We start from the raw sequence: 16,810 nt of genomic DNA, 5'->3' as shown, positions 1-16,810 counted from the left end.
CCTCCTCCCTCAAGGGCAGCTATTACTTCTGTAGGCTAATGAGAATACATCATACAGACTCTCAGATAATCGCCTGTTAGAATTCATCAGGGGAAAGGGCAAGAAAAGAGAAAAAATGAAAATAGGCTATGGAAAAATGAGAGGAAGAGGAAGGGAGGGAGGGAGGATGGAAGGCCTCTAAAAATGCCTTTGGAGGGTTTCTTTTAAAGAACTGCGGTGAGGAAAGTCCTGAGCACAGCGTCATATGCCACGTGAATATCCAGTTACCTGCTTCTCGTAGGCCAGCAGCTGCCTGGAAAGCTGCTGAGTGGCCAGGCACATCTCGTTCTGCACGGAGAAGAAAAAGTAAGACAGACTTGTCCAATGCACATACAGTCACTGAAAAACGGCACCTCAGAGAATCCTTAGAAATAGGTGTAAAATAATTATTTTGTCCAGAAATTATTTGGAAAACAAAATTAAAGGTTAAAGCTTGCCCACCCCACTCCATTTACAAATTACTGTTCCTCGTTATTGAGTCAATAAACGCATGTAGTAAACAACTGTAATGTGGTCAACAAATACATGGTCCCTGTCGTCCCAGGGCTTACTGGGGAAGCAGACATCAAAAAAATAGTTACAGGCATAATGAGAACTGAGGTTCTGACAGGAAGACCAGAGGGTCTCTAAGGAAGAGCTGTTTGAAGCAGACCCCTGAAGAAGGACAAGGAGTTCGCCGTGGGACAGCTTTCCAGGAGGGACCATCAGGTGGGACGGGCACCCCTGCTGGAAGAGCTATGAAGCGCAGCGCAGCGGGAGCAAGGGGGCAGGGCAGGCAGAGCGAGGGCACGCAGGGCCCGCAGGACTCCGAGGCCCAGATTATACTTTATTCCAAGTGGAGTGGAATTAAAGCAGCACTAGCACATGGTCTACCAAATACAGAGCTCCGGGTTGGTAATGATGAGGGGTAACACAGAAGCACAGCTGCAAAGCCCAGGGGGGCCCATTTTCTTCTCTTACCTATCCCTCTACTCTCTGGCCGCACAGCAGTTCTCTACAACTATCCCCCGCCGTCAATGCACCCAGCCTAGAAAACGTGTCTTATGTTGCCAAAGCTCAGGTAAAGCTTCTCTTCAGATGCAGGGCTTGTTCCTAACAGAAGGGCAGAGCCACCAGGTCAGACCTGGAGCAGATGGGTGGGAGGGAGTGGTGGCCTGCCGTGGCCTTGGCTCTCCTGGGTTTGCTATTCCATGAGGGGTCAGGCCTGAGCTCTGCAGGGGCTTGTTTTATTTTTCACGATCCTCCTTTGCAAGACCCAGCGGAGCCTAATCCTACTCTTTTGGATCCTGTTTGCAGACAGCCGGCTAATCTTTTCCCTGACTTCCTTCAGCTGCCCCGAGGAACAGGCATTAATGGACCCTGAAATGTGGCTCTCTCCCCTTTTCGCAAAATAAAGTCAAGCAAATATAACGAAAGTTCCTGGCTTTGGCATCCTACTAGGGTGCCACCCCTTTCAAAACTAGTCAGAGCTGGCAGCCAAGAGGAAGGCAGGTGAACAAATGCACAAGCACTGTCTGGCCTCCAGGCAGGGCTGTGCAGTACTTCTCAGCACACAGCAGGCACTCGACAGATGTTTGATGAACGAATGAATACGTGAACAAGGTTAGAAGATTCATCTAAATTCCAAGTTTAAAACGATCCCAGGAGTCATGGTGTGAGGAGGAGAATACTTCCTAATCCTACAAGGAAACAGAACAAATGACTGGACAGGGATGAAGCAACAGCTGGGAGACACCCTGCTGCCCACCTTCCACAGTGTTGTTTGAAGATCAGAGTGCACGGGAACAAGGGTCTTAGCCTAGTCACTGGGCTAATTCTCAGCTTCACCAGAGTCTCCCTTACTCCTCTGAGCTAGGAGCAAGGGGTTTAAGATGATTTGTTCAAGCTGCCTTGGCATCTTCCTGGGGCAGCACCACGCAGACTATGCCTCAGAGACCCACAGAGTCATCCTAACAGCAGCAGCTAACATTTATAGGGCACTTAATTCATGCCAGAGGTCACCCTGCATGCATTCCGGTCATTAGTTCATTTAATTCCCACAACCCTGTAAGACAGGTTCTAATTATTAACTCAGTTTTATAGATGAAAAAATGGAGGCACAGAGAGGTTAAGTCACTTGCCCAAGGTCACACAGTTAGTCAGCAGCTGGGCTAGGATGTGAATCTAAGTCTGCTTGATTCTTAAACACTACCCTCTATGATCCCAAGTCCTGCTAAGAGATAGCTGAGAAGGTCTCTGCTTTAGACTAGAGTTGACAAACTTTTCCTGTAAAGGGACAGGTAGTAATTCTTTTCGGCTTGTGAGATATATGGTCTCTGTCACAACTGCTCAGCTCTGCTGTTGTAGCATGAAAGCAGCCATAAACAATACATAAACGAATGAGTGTAACTTCATTCCAGTAAAACTTTACTTACAAAAATAAGATGCCAGCCCTGGTCAGTTTTTCTCAGTGGTTAGAGCGTTGGCTTGAGGATCAAAGACTTGCGGGTTCAATTTTGGTCAAGGGCACGTACCTCGGTTGCGGTTTGTTCCCAGCCCTGGTTGGGGTCGTGCAGGAGGCAACCAGCAGATGTGTCCCTCTCACATCGATGTTTCTCTCTCTCTCTCTCTCTCTCTCTCTCTCTCTCTCTCTCTCTCTCTCTCTCCCTCCGTCCCACTCTATCTGAAGATAAACAGAAAAATATCCTCGGGTGAGGATTAAAACAAAAACAAAACGAGAGGCCATCCCAAGGGCAGGAGACTGCCGATCCTGCTTCAGACCGCAAACGTGCCAGAAGACCCGCTCTCCTGCCACCACTCTCCATGCAGCTATGACACTGCGCATGCAAGAAATACCTTGTATTCTTCTAATTCATTCTTTTGTAAACATTTTGGCTAAGTCTAAAATACACTCCCCCAAACCTCTACCCTTTAGACTGGTCAGCAGAGACGACAACCACCTTCCCTGCCTTCAAAACAAGCAAGGGCCACAGTTCCTTGGATTCCTCTCTTCTTTAGAGCTGACTGGCAAGTGCTGCACATGGGATGGAAGAAGCGGCCCAGAGCGGCGGCATCAGACCGCACCCAGGCCAAAGGAGAGTGCACCCCCCGCTGCGGCCAGGCAGGAAGGGCACAACATCCAGCAGCTGTCCTCCAACTCGACTGTGCACGCGGGCCCTGCACGTCTCTCCTGGAAACCCCGTACCAACAGCTGTACGAGTCACATGTGTGATTTCAGGCAGCAAGATTCTGTTCTACCAACATGATTTCACTGGGAACAAACCAGAAGTACAAAATGGCCCGACACCCGTCCTGAAAAGAAACAAACCTTTCCTGCACAGGGCACATTCCAAGTCTTTGAACTGGACCAATTATAATCTGACTCAGTTTAGTGTACTGTATACATAGGTTTATGAAATGCTAATTAGTCCACACCCTATCAGGTAAGCCCACACAATTATCTCTGCAGCAAGACTTGTAAAACTGAAGCTTGCGTGAGTAAACATTAGTAATCACAATAATAAACATAGCTGCTGACATTTATTGAGTCTAGCACCTGACAATGCTAAGTGTCTTTCATATAGTATCACATTTAATCTTTACAATGCACCTATGAGGTGCAGACTGTACAAAGGATAAAAAATCACACAACTAGTATCTGGCAAAGCAAAGACTCAATTCAGATCTGGTGGACTTGAAATCTAAAGCCCAAGTTCTTACACCACACTGTTCTAATCCAAAGCCCCACACTGCAGCTAATCGGCGGGCAAGGTCCACAGGGCCTACGACAGGAACATAAATCCCATACGTTCTAGCTATAGTCCAGCGAAAGAGGTGGCCTCAAACTTAGATTCTTACTGGGTTTCCGTGAGTAAGACACTCAGGAATAGGTCTCTGGTTACTACCTACGTTGCTTAGTGCCTCCTAAGAATCCTTTAAAAGATGATCTGATGAAGGGTTTACTGACAGGCTCTACTATGTTAAACAGAACCTCCCAGGGCTGTTGCTAAGGCAAGCGAACAAAAGGAAAACTGAGCTTTTGACAAAGGAATGTTTATCTTATGGTGGCACAGAGTGCTTCCTAACTGCAAATGTCTCCTAAAAGCCCCAACGCCTCTGCAGAGGACACATCCAAGCCGAGTATGAATGGGGAGGCTGGGAGCAGGGCAGAGGAAATCCATTAGAGTCAGAGACACAGCGGAGGCATCTGCTCTGACCTATACCAAGTATGTAGCCAGAAATGTTGCCTAAGGCCCAGCTACCAGTGCTTACCACAGAGCTGGGGCCAGGGGTCCTCTGGTGCAGGAGACCTGGAGGTGGGAGGCACACGGGTAGTCGTGAGGAGTGCAGTAGGAACGGAGGTAGAAGGCTGATTTGGGGGCAGGCCGTGATTCTAGAGGCAACAGGGAAGTCCTGAGGGATTTGGGCAAGAGAATGGCAAGGTCGGATGTAAGCCAAAGAAAATCATGAGTGGCTGTGGTGGGAGAAAAACAGCGAAGGCAGACAATGCATGAGGGTCAGGAGACCATTTGAAAAACTCGAGTGAGAGATAGAAACGGTCTGAGCCCAAACCAGAAAGTGGAGAAGGTGGCAGAGATCTTCAGGGTGTTCTGAGGCAAAAACAGCAGCAGGTTCTAAGTGAGGAAGGAGGAGTCGTCAAAGAAAACCAGGCTCTGGTCTGAATGTCTGATGGATGGCAGTGCCCTCCGCTAAGGACCCGAGGAGGGGATAGCTTTCGGAGTGGACAGCAAAGTGGACAGCTGGCATGTCCTGAATTCAGTCCTTCATTCAACACCTGTGCATCAAACACTCAGTGGGGCCAGGCATGGTGCTGGGCATGGGAGACAGAGAATCTGCTCTCCGGGAGCTGACAGTCCACGAGGGACACGGAAACCCTACGCACTGCACCATGAGTGCTCTGACCAAGCACACTGGAGGCTGGGCACACGGTGCATTCTGGCCCGGAAGGGAGAAAAGTTAGAAAGGAAAGGAGTCAGACACATCTCAGACTCGAGGTCAGTCTTAAAAGCCAGGAAGACCATTTGGCAGGGGAAGGGGTTGATGGGGATGCCTGGCAGCAGGGACGGCAGAGTGAAATCTAGAGCTGTGTGGAGGGCGGACACATTCTAGAACAGCCGAAGGCGAGGCCGATACTCAGTCCATGAAGAGCTCTGCGCCCCTTGCTGCGTTTAACCTCTGCTGTGCCGTTACAGGGAGCCACAGAAGCATCTGAAGACAGGAGGGAAGGGAGGCTTGGATGAGATACATTTAGCTTTAGGATGGAGGAGCAACTGAAGGGGGAAGACACCTCCTTGAAGACAGGAAGACTGCTTAGGAGAATGCTACGCTAGCCCAGATAATGTGTATACACTGACATCTATTCAGACACTATGGATTAGATTAATACAGTTTTGCAACTTTATTTTTAAAAAGAGGTACTTAGAAAGAGGCAAGAAAAACTAGAGTAAAGTTGCAGACGCTATGCAGGTTTTTAACTTCTTTAGCCAATAGTTTGAAACCCAGCAGATCTTTCTAAGTGACCTGCCTCTGCTGCGTTAATGCCTGAGAAATCTTACAGCTGCCTTCATGCAAAGGGTCCATAATGGAGCACTCCGTTCCCGCCATGTGCAAAGGCGCACCTGACAGTGAAAGACCAGATGCCACTCCAGGGGCTGCCGTAATGCCGAAGACAGCTTACAGACTACAGCTTCTCCAGCGCTACGCCAAATAAAATTTAAAATCTCCCCAAACCAGCCACAATCAGCAAAACTGCTCACAAAACTTTCCTCTAGTCTTTCTTGCCTCTCCTCTTTCTAAAACTGAGATATGAAGGGCATCTGCTATATCAGAATACAGGAATGTACCCTGTTGTCCGAGTTAAAATATCTTGTATGAACATTAATCATTTATCAGCAGCATAATGAAAACTACATCTTGCTAGGTACCTCTGTTTTTAAAAATAAAATTGCAAAACTGTATTAATCTAATTCAACAGATCTAGGTATAAAATATTTAAGGAACAACGTTAAATAAACCAAGAAAACATAACTTGGGGAAAAGTTGAATGAAAACATTGAGAAAAACATCAGATATATATATATATATATATACCGATCAAAGAGGAGTCCGAAAAGTTTTCTTTTTCTAATTAAAAACAAAACAGAAACACCTTAAGTCTTCAAATAAACCTGAGAAACCAATGGCCCTGACCCTGCTGATGCGAATGCCACTGACCACTGCTTGACGCTGTCGCTGAGCCTGGCAGCACTCACCAGATGTCCCCGCTAGCCTCTGCTGCAGGAAATGCCGAGGCAGGAGGAAGGGTTTCTGGCCGGGAGGCGAACCATGTGATGATCATGTGGTACGAATTAGCAGTCAGTTACAGCCTCTTGGAATGCAAGACCCACTTAAATTTGGCAAACGTAGTTTTCTGACTCAAAAGACAAAACGCTAAGAGTGTGTTTGAACATCAGATAAGGAAAGACAGCGCAGACCCTTGGGAGTGGCAGAGAGACAGTCCTCTAAGTCTTGGTGCTCTTATACCTTAAACAGAAAACACATCATTTCATGACAATATTTAAATTGCTGAATAGCAACCAAATTCAGGTATAAGCCCAGTAAAAAAAAAAAATTCTATTTTCTTCAATTTTGAATATTTAGGGATATTTTACAAAGACATACACTATAAATAAATAGGGCTTTAAAAAGTTGACAATGTCCTCAGTTTCTGAACATCATACCAAAGCAGCAAGCAAAATTACAAATCAGCAGGATTCATCTGGTCATTAGAATAGTTCCAATTAGTAACCTATACTTGCATAATACAGTACAGTTTGCAAATCTCTACCTCAGGCCTGACCTCTGGATGACTGATATCCCAGCCACCTCACACACAGGTGCGCGTGAGCTCAGCTACCCACACTGATGTTCAAGTCAAAGACCTGGGCATCACTCTTGATTCACCCTTTACCCACCTGACCCCTTCACATCCAATCAATCATGGATCCACCTCCTAAATACCTCTGAAATTCATCCACTTCTTTCCATTTCTACCGCCACCAGCCTAGTTCGGGCACCATTCCCATGCTTAGTCGTTAAGGGTTTGGGCTTTGACGTCAGGCTGACTTGCTCTGCCATGTATGAATGGACTTGGACAAGTTACTCATCATCAGAATCCTTAAGCCTCTTGACCTATATAAAATGAGGGTAAGAACAATACCCACCTCACAGAGTTCTTGGGGAATTTAAACGAAAGGATCCATGTAAAAGCCCCTGAAACGGTGCCTGAAGCCATTACGTATAAATTAAACCTCAACTATCACAACCACCCTCCCTTCAGGTGCCCAGGCAACCTCCTCTGCTAGCACTGCTGACACTCGGGTAAGTGCTCTGTCTCTCAGCCCGACTGGAAGCTCCTGAGGGCAAGGACTGAGTCTTCTTCCATCTACGACATGAATAAATGACCAATAAAACAATGATAACAAATTATCATATATGAATATTAAGAGCTATATAGTAATGACTATACATGAGTATTAATATATATTGTTATATACTGAATGTGGCATTTCTTTAGAACTCAGCAATGAGAAAAAGAAATATTAACATGTACACGTTTAAGTCAGCAAAAAAAAATCAATAATCAGAAACACGAGCAGCCATAATATTTCCATGTGTAACGTAATGAATTTCATTTTTAAGTAACTCTCAAGTCTTCTCTTGAAAAGTAACATACATGGGCACTTCTTGATCTGAAAAAGATTCACTTTGGCTACTCAGCGATTTATTTTCCATGATTTTGCAAGCCAGAGATATTTGTTCCTCAAAACAAAGAAGCCACCCAATAGTTTCAAAACTGTGACTCAAGTCTTTTCAGAGGAGCGCTTGAAAAAACCTCTCTACCCGCCCTCACTGACATCTAAGACTGCCCATTTATGAGAAAGACAAAGAGCAAGTTTCAGAATACTGAACCCACTCATTCACAAGTAGGAAGAGGAGACTCAAATGTTTCCCTTTGGGGCTGAATTTTAAAAAAAATAAAAAGCAGTGATGTGGTTGGTCCCTTTCTACTGGTTCTACGAGTTACAGGGAAATGGCCCTCTTTCTTCAGCAATGAAAACAGGTTGCCCCCCGTTTTTGAAGGTGAACACAGAAGTGAGAAAAATAATTCTGATTTTATTTCAAAGTTTTAAATGGTGTTTTGACTCAAATTTCTCAACCTCCTAAAAGAAGTTCTAGATGAGGGCAGAAGGCCCGTACTCTGCTCCACGCCAGGGGAGGGGCCCGCAGGATACCTGGGCTCCGTAGACACGCTGCATTGCCTGGAGCAGCTGGTTGGTGTAGTCCGTGAGGGTGCCAGCATCTTCTTCAAATACACTCAGCAAAGAGCGAGTCTGCAAGTAATGAAGAAAACAGGCCAATTTTATTTCTAAGTGGAAAAGTTACAAAGGAGGTAGAGAACACACACACAGACATGGAGGGAGAAGGTGCTTGTTCTCTAGCTTTATTCTTTTATTGGTACAAGTACAGGTTGATTCCTAGAGCTGTAGCTTAGGATTCCTTTTCTAATCCTTTAGACTAGAGAATGGGGCAAACAATACCATTTGAGTATTGGGGCCAGAAAAAGAAAGCCAGTTTTTAAAAGATTAAGACAGGATTATTATGTCTCAACTTTAGCCTCTACAGACTCAGCACCAGTAGAGTATGTCCATCCAATTAAAAAAAAAAAGTGTTAAAAGGGCAGCCTCTCCCTTTGAGCCCACAAACTGAACACGTCAGGCCTGTCTGTGCACCAGGGTGTGGACACCCAGCACTGCATCATCCTAGCAGCTAACCATCTGTTTGGTTTCTGCCATCCTGGACATCTTGCAAGAGTGTCATTCTTTCCTCTTATAGTACTACAGTTGATTTCCATGTCTTTCATCATACATTATCCAAACAATTTTCAAACTCATGAAATTTTGTGTACCCCGGGTCCACCAGTGGTACATCTTGGCACAAAACTCAAATAGAAACTTAACAAGAATTCCATCTAGTTCAGTTTCTTTGGGAAGACTAACTACTCAGTGTTCCGAGAGCAGAAGAGCAATGTCACTAGGTGAAAGGTAGCTCCTATCCGATACACGCTGAGCACTAAGGCAATATATGTCTGTTGGATGGTGTCTGAAGAATTATCAAGGCATCGCGTAAGAGACCATATCTGCTCAAGGGACTTTTGTTAATGTGCCCAGCACAGTGGGAACTTAAAATACTACATTAATGATCATAGGATTTCTTTTTCAGAAAATAGGCCTAGACTGAAGAGTCAGCTACGGAAATGCCTTTATGAGGTGATATCAGAGCACTTTACAAAGAACAATCCACTAGAGTTTATTATTTCCCTACAAGTAAATTCCGAGTCCTTTCTTTTTCTAACCTATCTCAGGTAAGAGAGCAATAACTGACCTCAAAACACCTCAGTAAACTGGAGCAGGAGCCCAGGCATTTAGATGACTTGTTCCATAAATTCTGGTGCACTTCGCAACAGTACACACTTATTCTGGCTTTGCCCCACGTGGTCTTTGAGGCTAAAAATACCTGCTCTGAGACCACTGTCCTCTCTTCAGTCCCAATTCTTATCCACAGAAGGGCCAGAATGCAATGAATAAGGAAAATGTAATATAGGTTTTTAAAAAGGTCTCAATGAGCTCAAACATCACAAGGTGCATGAAGTGCGTAATTCATGTGTTAAAATGAAGTTCTTCCAACTTTTTACAATTAAAATCCACAGTACAAAACACATCTTACCAAACAGTATCATTAGTATGGGTACACACTGATTTTTTTCTATTCCATTCTGTTCTGTTCCATTTGTAAATAAAAATTATGGTTGTGACCCACTGGATCTAATCATCCATTAATAGTTGTCAACCAGCAGATGAAAAACACTGGTTTAGAATTTTTCATTCCATTTCTTTAAAATATACTTTTTATTTGGGGGAGAAAAAAAGAAAAGGTTGTTACAAGACATTCTCAGAACCTACACCGGATGGTCTACCGCTCTCCATTCATTCATGTATGCATGTGGCGCTGCCTTCACCCAGTATCTGGTGAAACACCGCGCTGGGAACTGACACTCAAATGTGATGATCACCATTTCTATATTCTCCAGGAGCTCAGTCTGCTGGGGCCTCTCAAAGGATCTGGGATCACCCTGGGACCCTATCAGCCCTGGATCCAAATTTGCAGAGTTAACGAGATAATGAGTATACATGAAGTGCCTACCAGTGCCTGACATATATAGTGATAGCAAATGCTATTGACTATACAGAAGATAATGAACTTTCATTGCTTATTATACTCTGGACACTAAGGGCTTTACATGTATGATTTCATTTCAACACTACAGCAACACTGTTATCTACACAGCTATCCATAAATGTCATCTAATAGGAGACTTTTTCCGACTCATGGTGCTAGTGCGGTAGGAGCCCACCACTGTTAGGGCACTGACACCTTTCTTTGCTACAATGTATCTAGGAGAATGAGAAGGAAAGAGAATGATACAACTGTATCGAGGATATTTAATTTTTTTACTATTACTGATATCCATTTAGTTGAGCCCTATTTATTGTTTTCAATACTCTTAGGAATAAAATAGAATGGAAAATGAGAAGATGGAACAAAAGGACTTGTGTAAATATCCTCTACAAAAAGAATAGAAAGAAAACTAAAACTACCATTTACTCTGTACCTATGTGTCAGACACTGTGCTGAGCATTAAATATTTACTACTTCATTTAATACTTCCAACAACTTTAATGAGGTAGATACCCCCTTTTTTTTTATCCTCACCCGAGGACATTTTTGCATGTATCTTCTTCAGATAGAGTGGGAGGGAGAGAGGGAGGAAGAGAGAGAGAGAGAAACATCGATGTGAGAGAGACACATTGAGTAGCTGCCAGCCACATGACTTCAAATGGGGCCAGGGACAAACTGCAACCAAAGCATGTGCCCTTAGCAGGAACTGAACCCGGGACTCTCCGGTCCACAGGCTGATGCTCTAACCGCTGAGCCAAACCAGCCAGGCTAGATACCTTTTTTTTTTTTAACAGATAATGAAACTAAAGTTCATCAAGGTTAGGTATAAACTTGCTCAACCTCCTATGGCTGGGAAGCAGCAGGGCAGATGTAAACCCCCATCTGGCTGGCCCCAGCGGCCACGCTTCCTCCTGTGGCCACGCTTCCTCCTCTGCAGGAGGCTGCACGGTCACCCAGCAGAGTGGGTTCTATCAGCAGGCACGCCCTCTGGTCCACAGTCTACAGCCCAGTGTGAAGGCAGGATAAAGGCTGCCGGGAGCTGGCTTCTCTTAGTCATCTACTTTCATGCTCTCACCTATGATAACTGCCAAAGAACCACATCACAAGTGTTGTTGTTTTTTCCCTTTCTTTGGACATGTATACCCATTAACATTGACAGGAAAACTCCAATCTTCCCTTTCTAGTTTAACTAGGCCATGATCTCCCCTGAAAAAAATATCCCCAGCTATCTCAGACACAGTTTTGATATTAAAGCAGGATAGTAAGAAGTTAGGAAAATTCCTTGGCAAGCGAAATGGGGAAACTGAGACAGATGGCTGATTCAAAGGCTTCATCCAGCACCCTGACTCACCTGCCTTGGTCAAACTTGCACAACTACTCCCTTAAGCATTAATCCCTCAGAACAATGACTTTCTGGCCTGCCTCAAATAGGAACAAAGCCTCGGGTCTGTTGACCATAGGGACAGAGTTTTGGTCAAATTAGAGATAACATCTAGGCCTCAGTTATGTTTCAGTCCAGGCCCAGAAAAGCAGCAAAACCAGACATCAAGACCAGACGCAATGACTAATGACCCCCTACCCCAGTGCTGACCAATCAATAGAGACCACAACCCTGAAAGGACACATCTGGAAAGCTGATGAATAGTCCATTGAGCTCCTCCCCTGAGACCTCTCCTAAAATTTCCTCTTTTAGAAAACACATAAAAACCCTTAAGGCAAAGGACCCAGTGCACACTCTCTCCCACTCCTTTCCCCACCTTCTTTCGACAGGCACGCATCTTTGCTTCCCTTCTCCTAAGCTCCAAGGGCCCTTCTTTTGCCTCTGTAACTTATTTCCCAAGACCACGCAGCCTAACTGACTCACTTCTTCTGCCTCTGTGACTTTCTTTCTAAAAGGCTAAATAAACTTGCACTAGAGTTGTTGGTTCTGAATTCCTTCTTTGCCAAACTGATAATATCATCTGTCAGTTCCACATCTGCTTAAACTTAAATTTGGAACAACGGGAATGTTCTGAGACAAAAGGAAGGAATGAGACCAACAACCAGGCAAAAAGGTACACCAGTTGTTCAAAAATTCTACAAAAATATCAGATATTGGTGCATATTACTTATAAAGACAATAACAGCAATCAATTTTGGAGTTCCTATGACATTCAGGCATGAAGACACTTTACATTATGCTATTTATTCTTCATAAGAATTCCATTAAGTATCTATTTTTTTAAAAAATCCTCACCCGAGGATATTTTTTCATTTGTCATGAGATAGAGTGGGAGGGGGAGAGAGAGGGAAAAAAAATCACTGTGAGAGAGGCACATCGACTGGTTGCCTCTTGCATGACCCCATCCAGGGCCAGGGTCTGAACTGCAATGGAGGTATGTGCCCTCGACTGGAATCAAACCCGTGACTCTTTGGTCCAAAGGCCAATGATCCAACCAATCGCTGAGCCAAAATGGCCAGGGCAAGTACCTATTTTTGTTCTAACTTTAGAGATGTCAAAACATAAACTAAGAGAGGTTGAGTACCTTGCCTAAAGCAATAGTGGCAGAATCAGGATCTGAATTCCATCCTTTTTCTACTACCTTACACTCTCAAGAGTATACATGGCCAGAAACACAAAATCAAACACCCCACGGACACAGCCCCAGCTCTGCAGCATCCCTCTACCTTAAAGGAGCTAGGGTTACCTAATAAAAGAGTCCTAGACATTTTTTACTCAAGAATAACCATATCACTGTATAATGACATAATTTTAGTAGCTCTGATTATAAAATGTATATATATTTAAATTATATATGTAAGTATTTTATAAGGTAAAAACAATTAAAGTTCTTATACCTAACATTTGGCAGAGGGAGAGAAATGTCTCAGTAGAACTAAGTCTACTGAAAGAAAAAAATGTACTATAAACAAGGAGAACAGCAGGAAAAACTTCACAATGAAGACATAACCACCAGGTTGTGTTCTGAGGCATCCCGCTAGACTAAAAACAGGCCCGGTTTGTTCAGACAGGGCTAGTCCTAGCTGGACCACTCACTGCTTAATCTCAGAACTAAGTCTTTTATCTCTCTGTGCTTCAGTTCTGCCAGCTGCAAAGGAAACAAACAAATAAAAAAATCAAAACCAGAAAGCAAGCAACAGTGCTTTGTCTTCACCTTATCTCAAAAGCGGACTATTTACACAAAAGAGAATAAGCCCCTGAAGAAGTGTGAGCTGCAGCAGCTCAAAGCTGCATTTGTGTTCCTATCACAGCAGAATCCACACTGGACTGGAGCTGCTGCTTTCCTTATCTGTGTCCAGGAACAGACTGTGAATCAGCTGAGGGCAGGCACTCTTATCGCATCTGTCACTACTTCCCCAGCATCCAGCAGCGCCTAGGGAGAAGCAGAGGCTCGCTGGCAAACAGCAATGGAGACAAGTATCTCAATGCCTAAAACTCTACCTCTCATGTATCAGAGGTAACCTGAAACAGTGTGTACACACATAGACCAGTTGTATAAGACATCCTGCAACACTAAAAAGGAGGACATGAATAGATGTGTCTAAGGTCTTGCTACTGCTATTCAGCACTTCCTGGGTACTAAGTTTAAATACAAAAGCTTTTGTGTTCATTTAATGAATCCTGTGCAACCAGGTTACTGGAGCAACTCTCATAACTACTTGACATGAAACTAGAAGAAACAAACAATAGGTGGTTTCTCAGGATCTTTTCCTTTTAGCAAAACATTTAGGTCACCAATGACAGAAAAGCCAGGTATTAGGTAGCTGGGCTAACTTGAACAATACAGACAGACCGCCTGGGTTCCAGTCCTGACTCTGCCACTTGATAGTGTATAATCCTGTGCAAGTTATTTAACTTCTCTGCTCCTTGGTAATTTTAATAAAGCACCTACTTCGAAAGACTGTTGGGAGGATTAAGTGAGTTAATATAAGTAAAGCTAAATAAAGCACTTAGAACAGTGCCTGGCACATAAAATGCATGTGTGATATAGGTGTTTGCTATTGTTGTTATTCTTTACAAATAAAACGAAGGAGCTGAATTAGATTCCTTCCAGTGTCAAGCTTATGAGTTTCCTTGGGAGTAAAGCTGCGCTAGGCACATGCCCCATACAGTAGTATTAAATAAATATGCTCTGATGATTACAAAAGACCTCCTTGAAAGTTAGCATCCATTCAACAGCATCACCAAGAAATCTAGTAGGGTGACATTCAAGTCTCAAAAGCAGTGACAAATTCCCTACATTAAGAACATTAAATAGGAATGACAATGCCTCTAAACTTCCTCTTCCACACACAAGCTCAGAGTTATAAACCATGCAGATATAATAAAAATTTAAGCTCCTAAAGCAGATCCTCTGGCTCCATGTCCCTCGTTCTGCAGATGAGAAAACTGAGCCAACGTGGAGAAAAGTGACTTGTTCAAATTACATCATAAACTAGTGGTAGAGCCAGAATTAGGACCCAGGTCCCTGACTTGTTTGCCGGGCCTCTTTCTAATTTCCTCATAGCTAAGCAAATCCTATAAACCACACAGAAAAAGTACATGTTCATTTACGTGAGAGCCAAAAATTCAGGTGATTTCTTGGTGAGGGTAACATGGAGAATCAGTCAGTGCAACCTCTCTAGCCTGGCTCAGCCATCATCACATGTTCAGCTAGGAAAGCAATACATCTTTGCACTTCCACTTCTCCAACTTCAAAGCAAATGGAAATCCTTGCTCACTATGTAGTTAGAAATTCTACGTTATTATCTTCGACTTCACACAATATGTGTGAGGATGGACAAAATGACTTCTACCAAAAGCTCTGGTCCCCGTAACATGCCAGAAGTATAGAGACTTCAAAGAAGCTTTTGAAAAGTCAATCAGACCAGCAGATGCCAATTAAAAAAGACAAAAATCACAGCTTGCTTACAAATCCTTACAAAGAAATGGGTACAAGGCAACTAAGCCCACAGGCAGCCCTTCTGATTACATATTCTGAACTGGAGAGATGAAGAGGGGCTGTAGGATGACCCAGGACTACAATTCGCTAAGGAAAGAGCGAGGAGCCAGAAAGAGAAGAGAAACTGTGAAAGAAAAAGAGGTTAATCTCATTCTAATTTTTCAAGAGTTGGGACACCACCGAATAAAGAGAGTTATTTAAATAATTCAGGGATGCAAAACCAGGAGAGTAGACATGAAGCTGGGGAAATGTTAATGGAGATCAAAAGTTCCCGGGGGAAAGGTGCACTGAATGATAAACTAAAGTCATTCTGCACTGATTTGCTCTGTGTACACACCAGCTTTCATCTGCAGAGCTCAAAGGACTTGACTCTCATCATCTCGAGGATGCTAATGAAGCTCTCCTGCGCGACAACTGGGGCTGGTATTGTGAATCTCCTCTTCACAAACGGGAAAACAATGTCAAAGGGAGGCCCGGTACCGCTGGGGGAAAGATCCAGGCGCTGCCTCCCACTCTGGCCCCAAATCCAAGTCCCATGACGCCCTAATAGTAGTAATAATAATAATAGCGATGACTCCCTACTTACAATGTCCCGGGCATTATCTTTAACAACTTTACAGGCATGTCCTTATTTAATTCTAACAACTCGGAGAGGCAGGTATAATTATTATCCCTATTTCACAGATGACAAAACTGAGGCACACAGAGGTGGTTACTTGTCCGCGGCGCTGAGCTCGCAAGCGGTGGAGCCCGAGCGCAGGCCGGGCGACCCTTGCAGCTGACTGTGGAGGGGGGTCTGCACACAAAGGCTGGGCCGCGGGGGGCTGGCCCGGCTTCTCCAGCTCAGCCGGCTCCTGGGGCTCCCGGAGCTCCCGGGGCTCCCAGGGCCCCCGGTCTCCCGGGTTCCGGACGCACGGCTGGGCCCGCCCCCTCGCTCCCCAGGGGACCCCGAGCACTCCCTGCCTCCACCCCAGGGCGGGCTGGAGGGGCCTCCTCGGCCTCAGCCCTCGGGCGCGGGCGACCGGAGCGGCGGGAGGTACCTGGGGGCTGTCCTGCAAAGCCTCCTCCAGCAGCAGCTTGTCCACGGCGGGCATGGCGCCGCGCGGCGGGGCTGAGGGCCGGATGGCAGGACGGAGGGCAGGAGGCGCGGCCGCCGAGGCTGCTCCGGGTTCTGGAGACCAGGCGGACGCTCTGTGGCCGCGGCAGCCCCGCGCGCGCCCACGCCTGGCCCGTGGCCGCCGCCGCCTGCCGCCCGCCGCCCCGCCCCCCGAGCCCCGCCCCTCCGCGGAGCCCGGTCAACAGGAAGCGTGGCGAGCGCCCGGCCTGCCGCCGGAAGTGTGGCGGCCGCTTCCGTCGCGCCCGCACCTCTCGGGATGCAGCAGACCTTCTGCACCCCTTCTGCGCCCCCTCTGCACCCCCCAGCGTCCCCTCCACGCCCCCTCTACGGACTCCCCCTCCGCGGACCCCCGGCGCCCCCTCTACGGATTCCCCCTCCGCGGACCCCCGGCGCCCCCTCCACGCCCCCTCTACGGCCCCCCCCCGCGCCCCTC

At 45.7% G+C, this 16,810-nt stretch overlaps 1 protein-coding gene across 2 annotated transcripts in view; it reads right to left on the bottom strand.

Moving 5' to 3' along the window:
* Positions 1-16,582, bottom strand: part of APPL2 (adaptor protein, phosphotyrosine interacting with PH domain and leucine zipper 2) — a 45,397-nt gene extending 28,815 nt beyond the window's left edge. Inside the window, exons 1-3 of one of the 2 annotated variants that reach the window (XM_036252515.1) lie at positions 16,301-16,582; positions 8,313-8,411; positions 268-327 (exon numbers count right to left, since the gene is read on the bottom strand). In XM_036252515.1, coding sequence (XP_036108408.1) covers positions 268-327; positions 8,313-8,411; positions 16,301-16,354 — 213 coding nt within the window. In that variant the 5' untranslated portion in view covers positions 16,355-16,582. The remainder of the gene's footprint in view (positions 1-267; positions 328-8,312; positions 8,412-16,300) is intronic. The other variant, XM_036252516.1, reaches the window with a different exon arrangement.
* Positions 16,583-16,810: the final 228 nt, after the last annotated feature.

Source organism: Molossus molossus, unplaced genomic scaffold, assembly GCF_014108415.1.
Source record: "Molossus molossus isolate mMolMol1 unplaced genomic scaffold, mMolMol1.p scaffold_m16_p_10, whole genome shotgun sequence".
NCBI classification, from domain to species: domain Eukaryota; kingdom Metazoa; phylum Chordata; class Mammalia; order Chiroptera; family Molossidae; genus Molossus; species Molossus molossus.
This window is presented reverse-complemented; position numbering and strand designations above follow the sequence as displayed.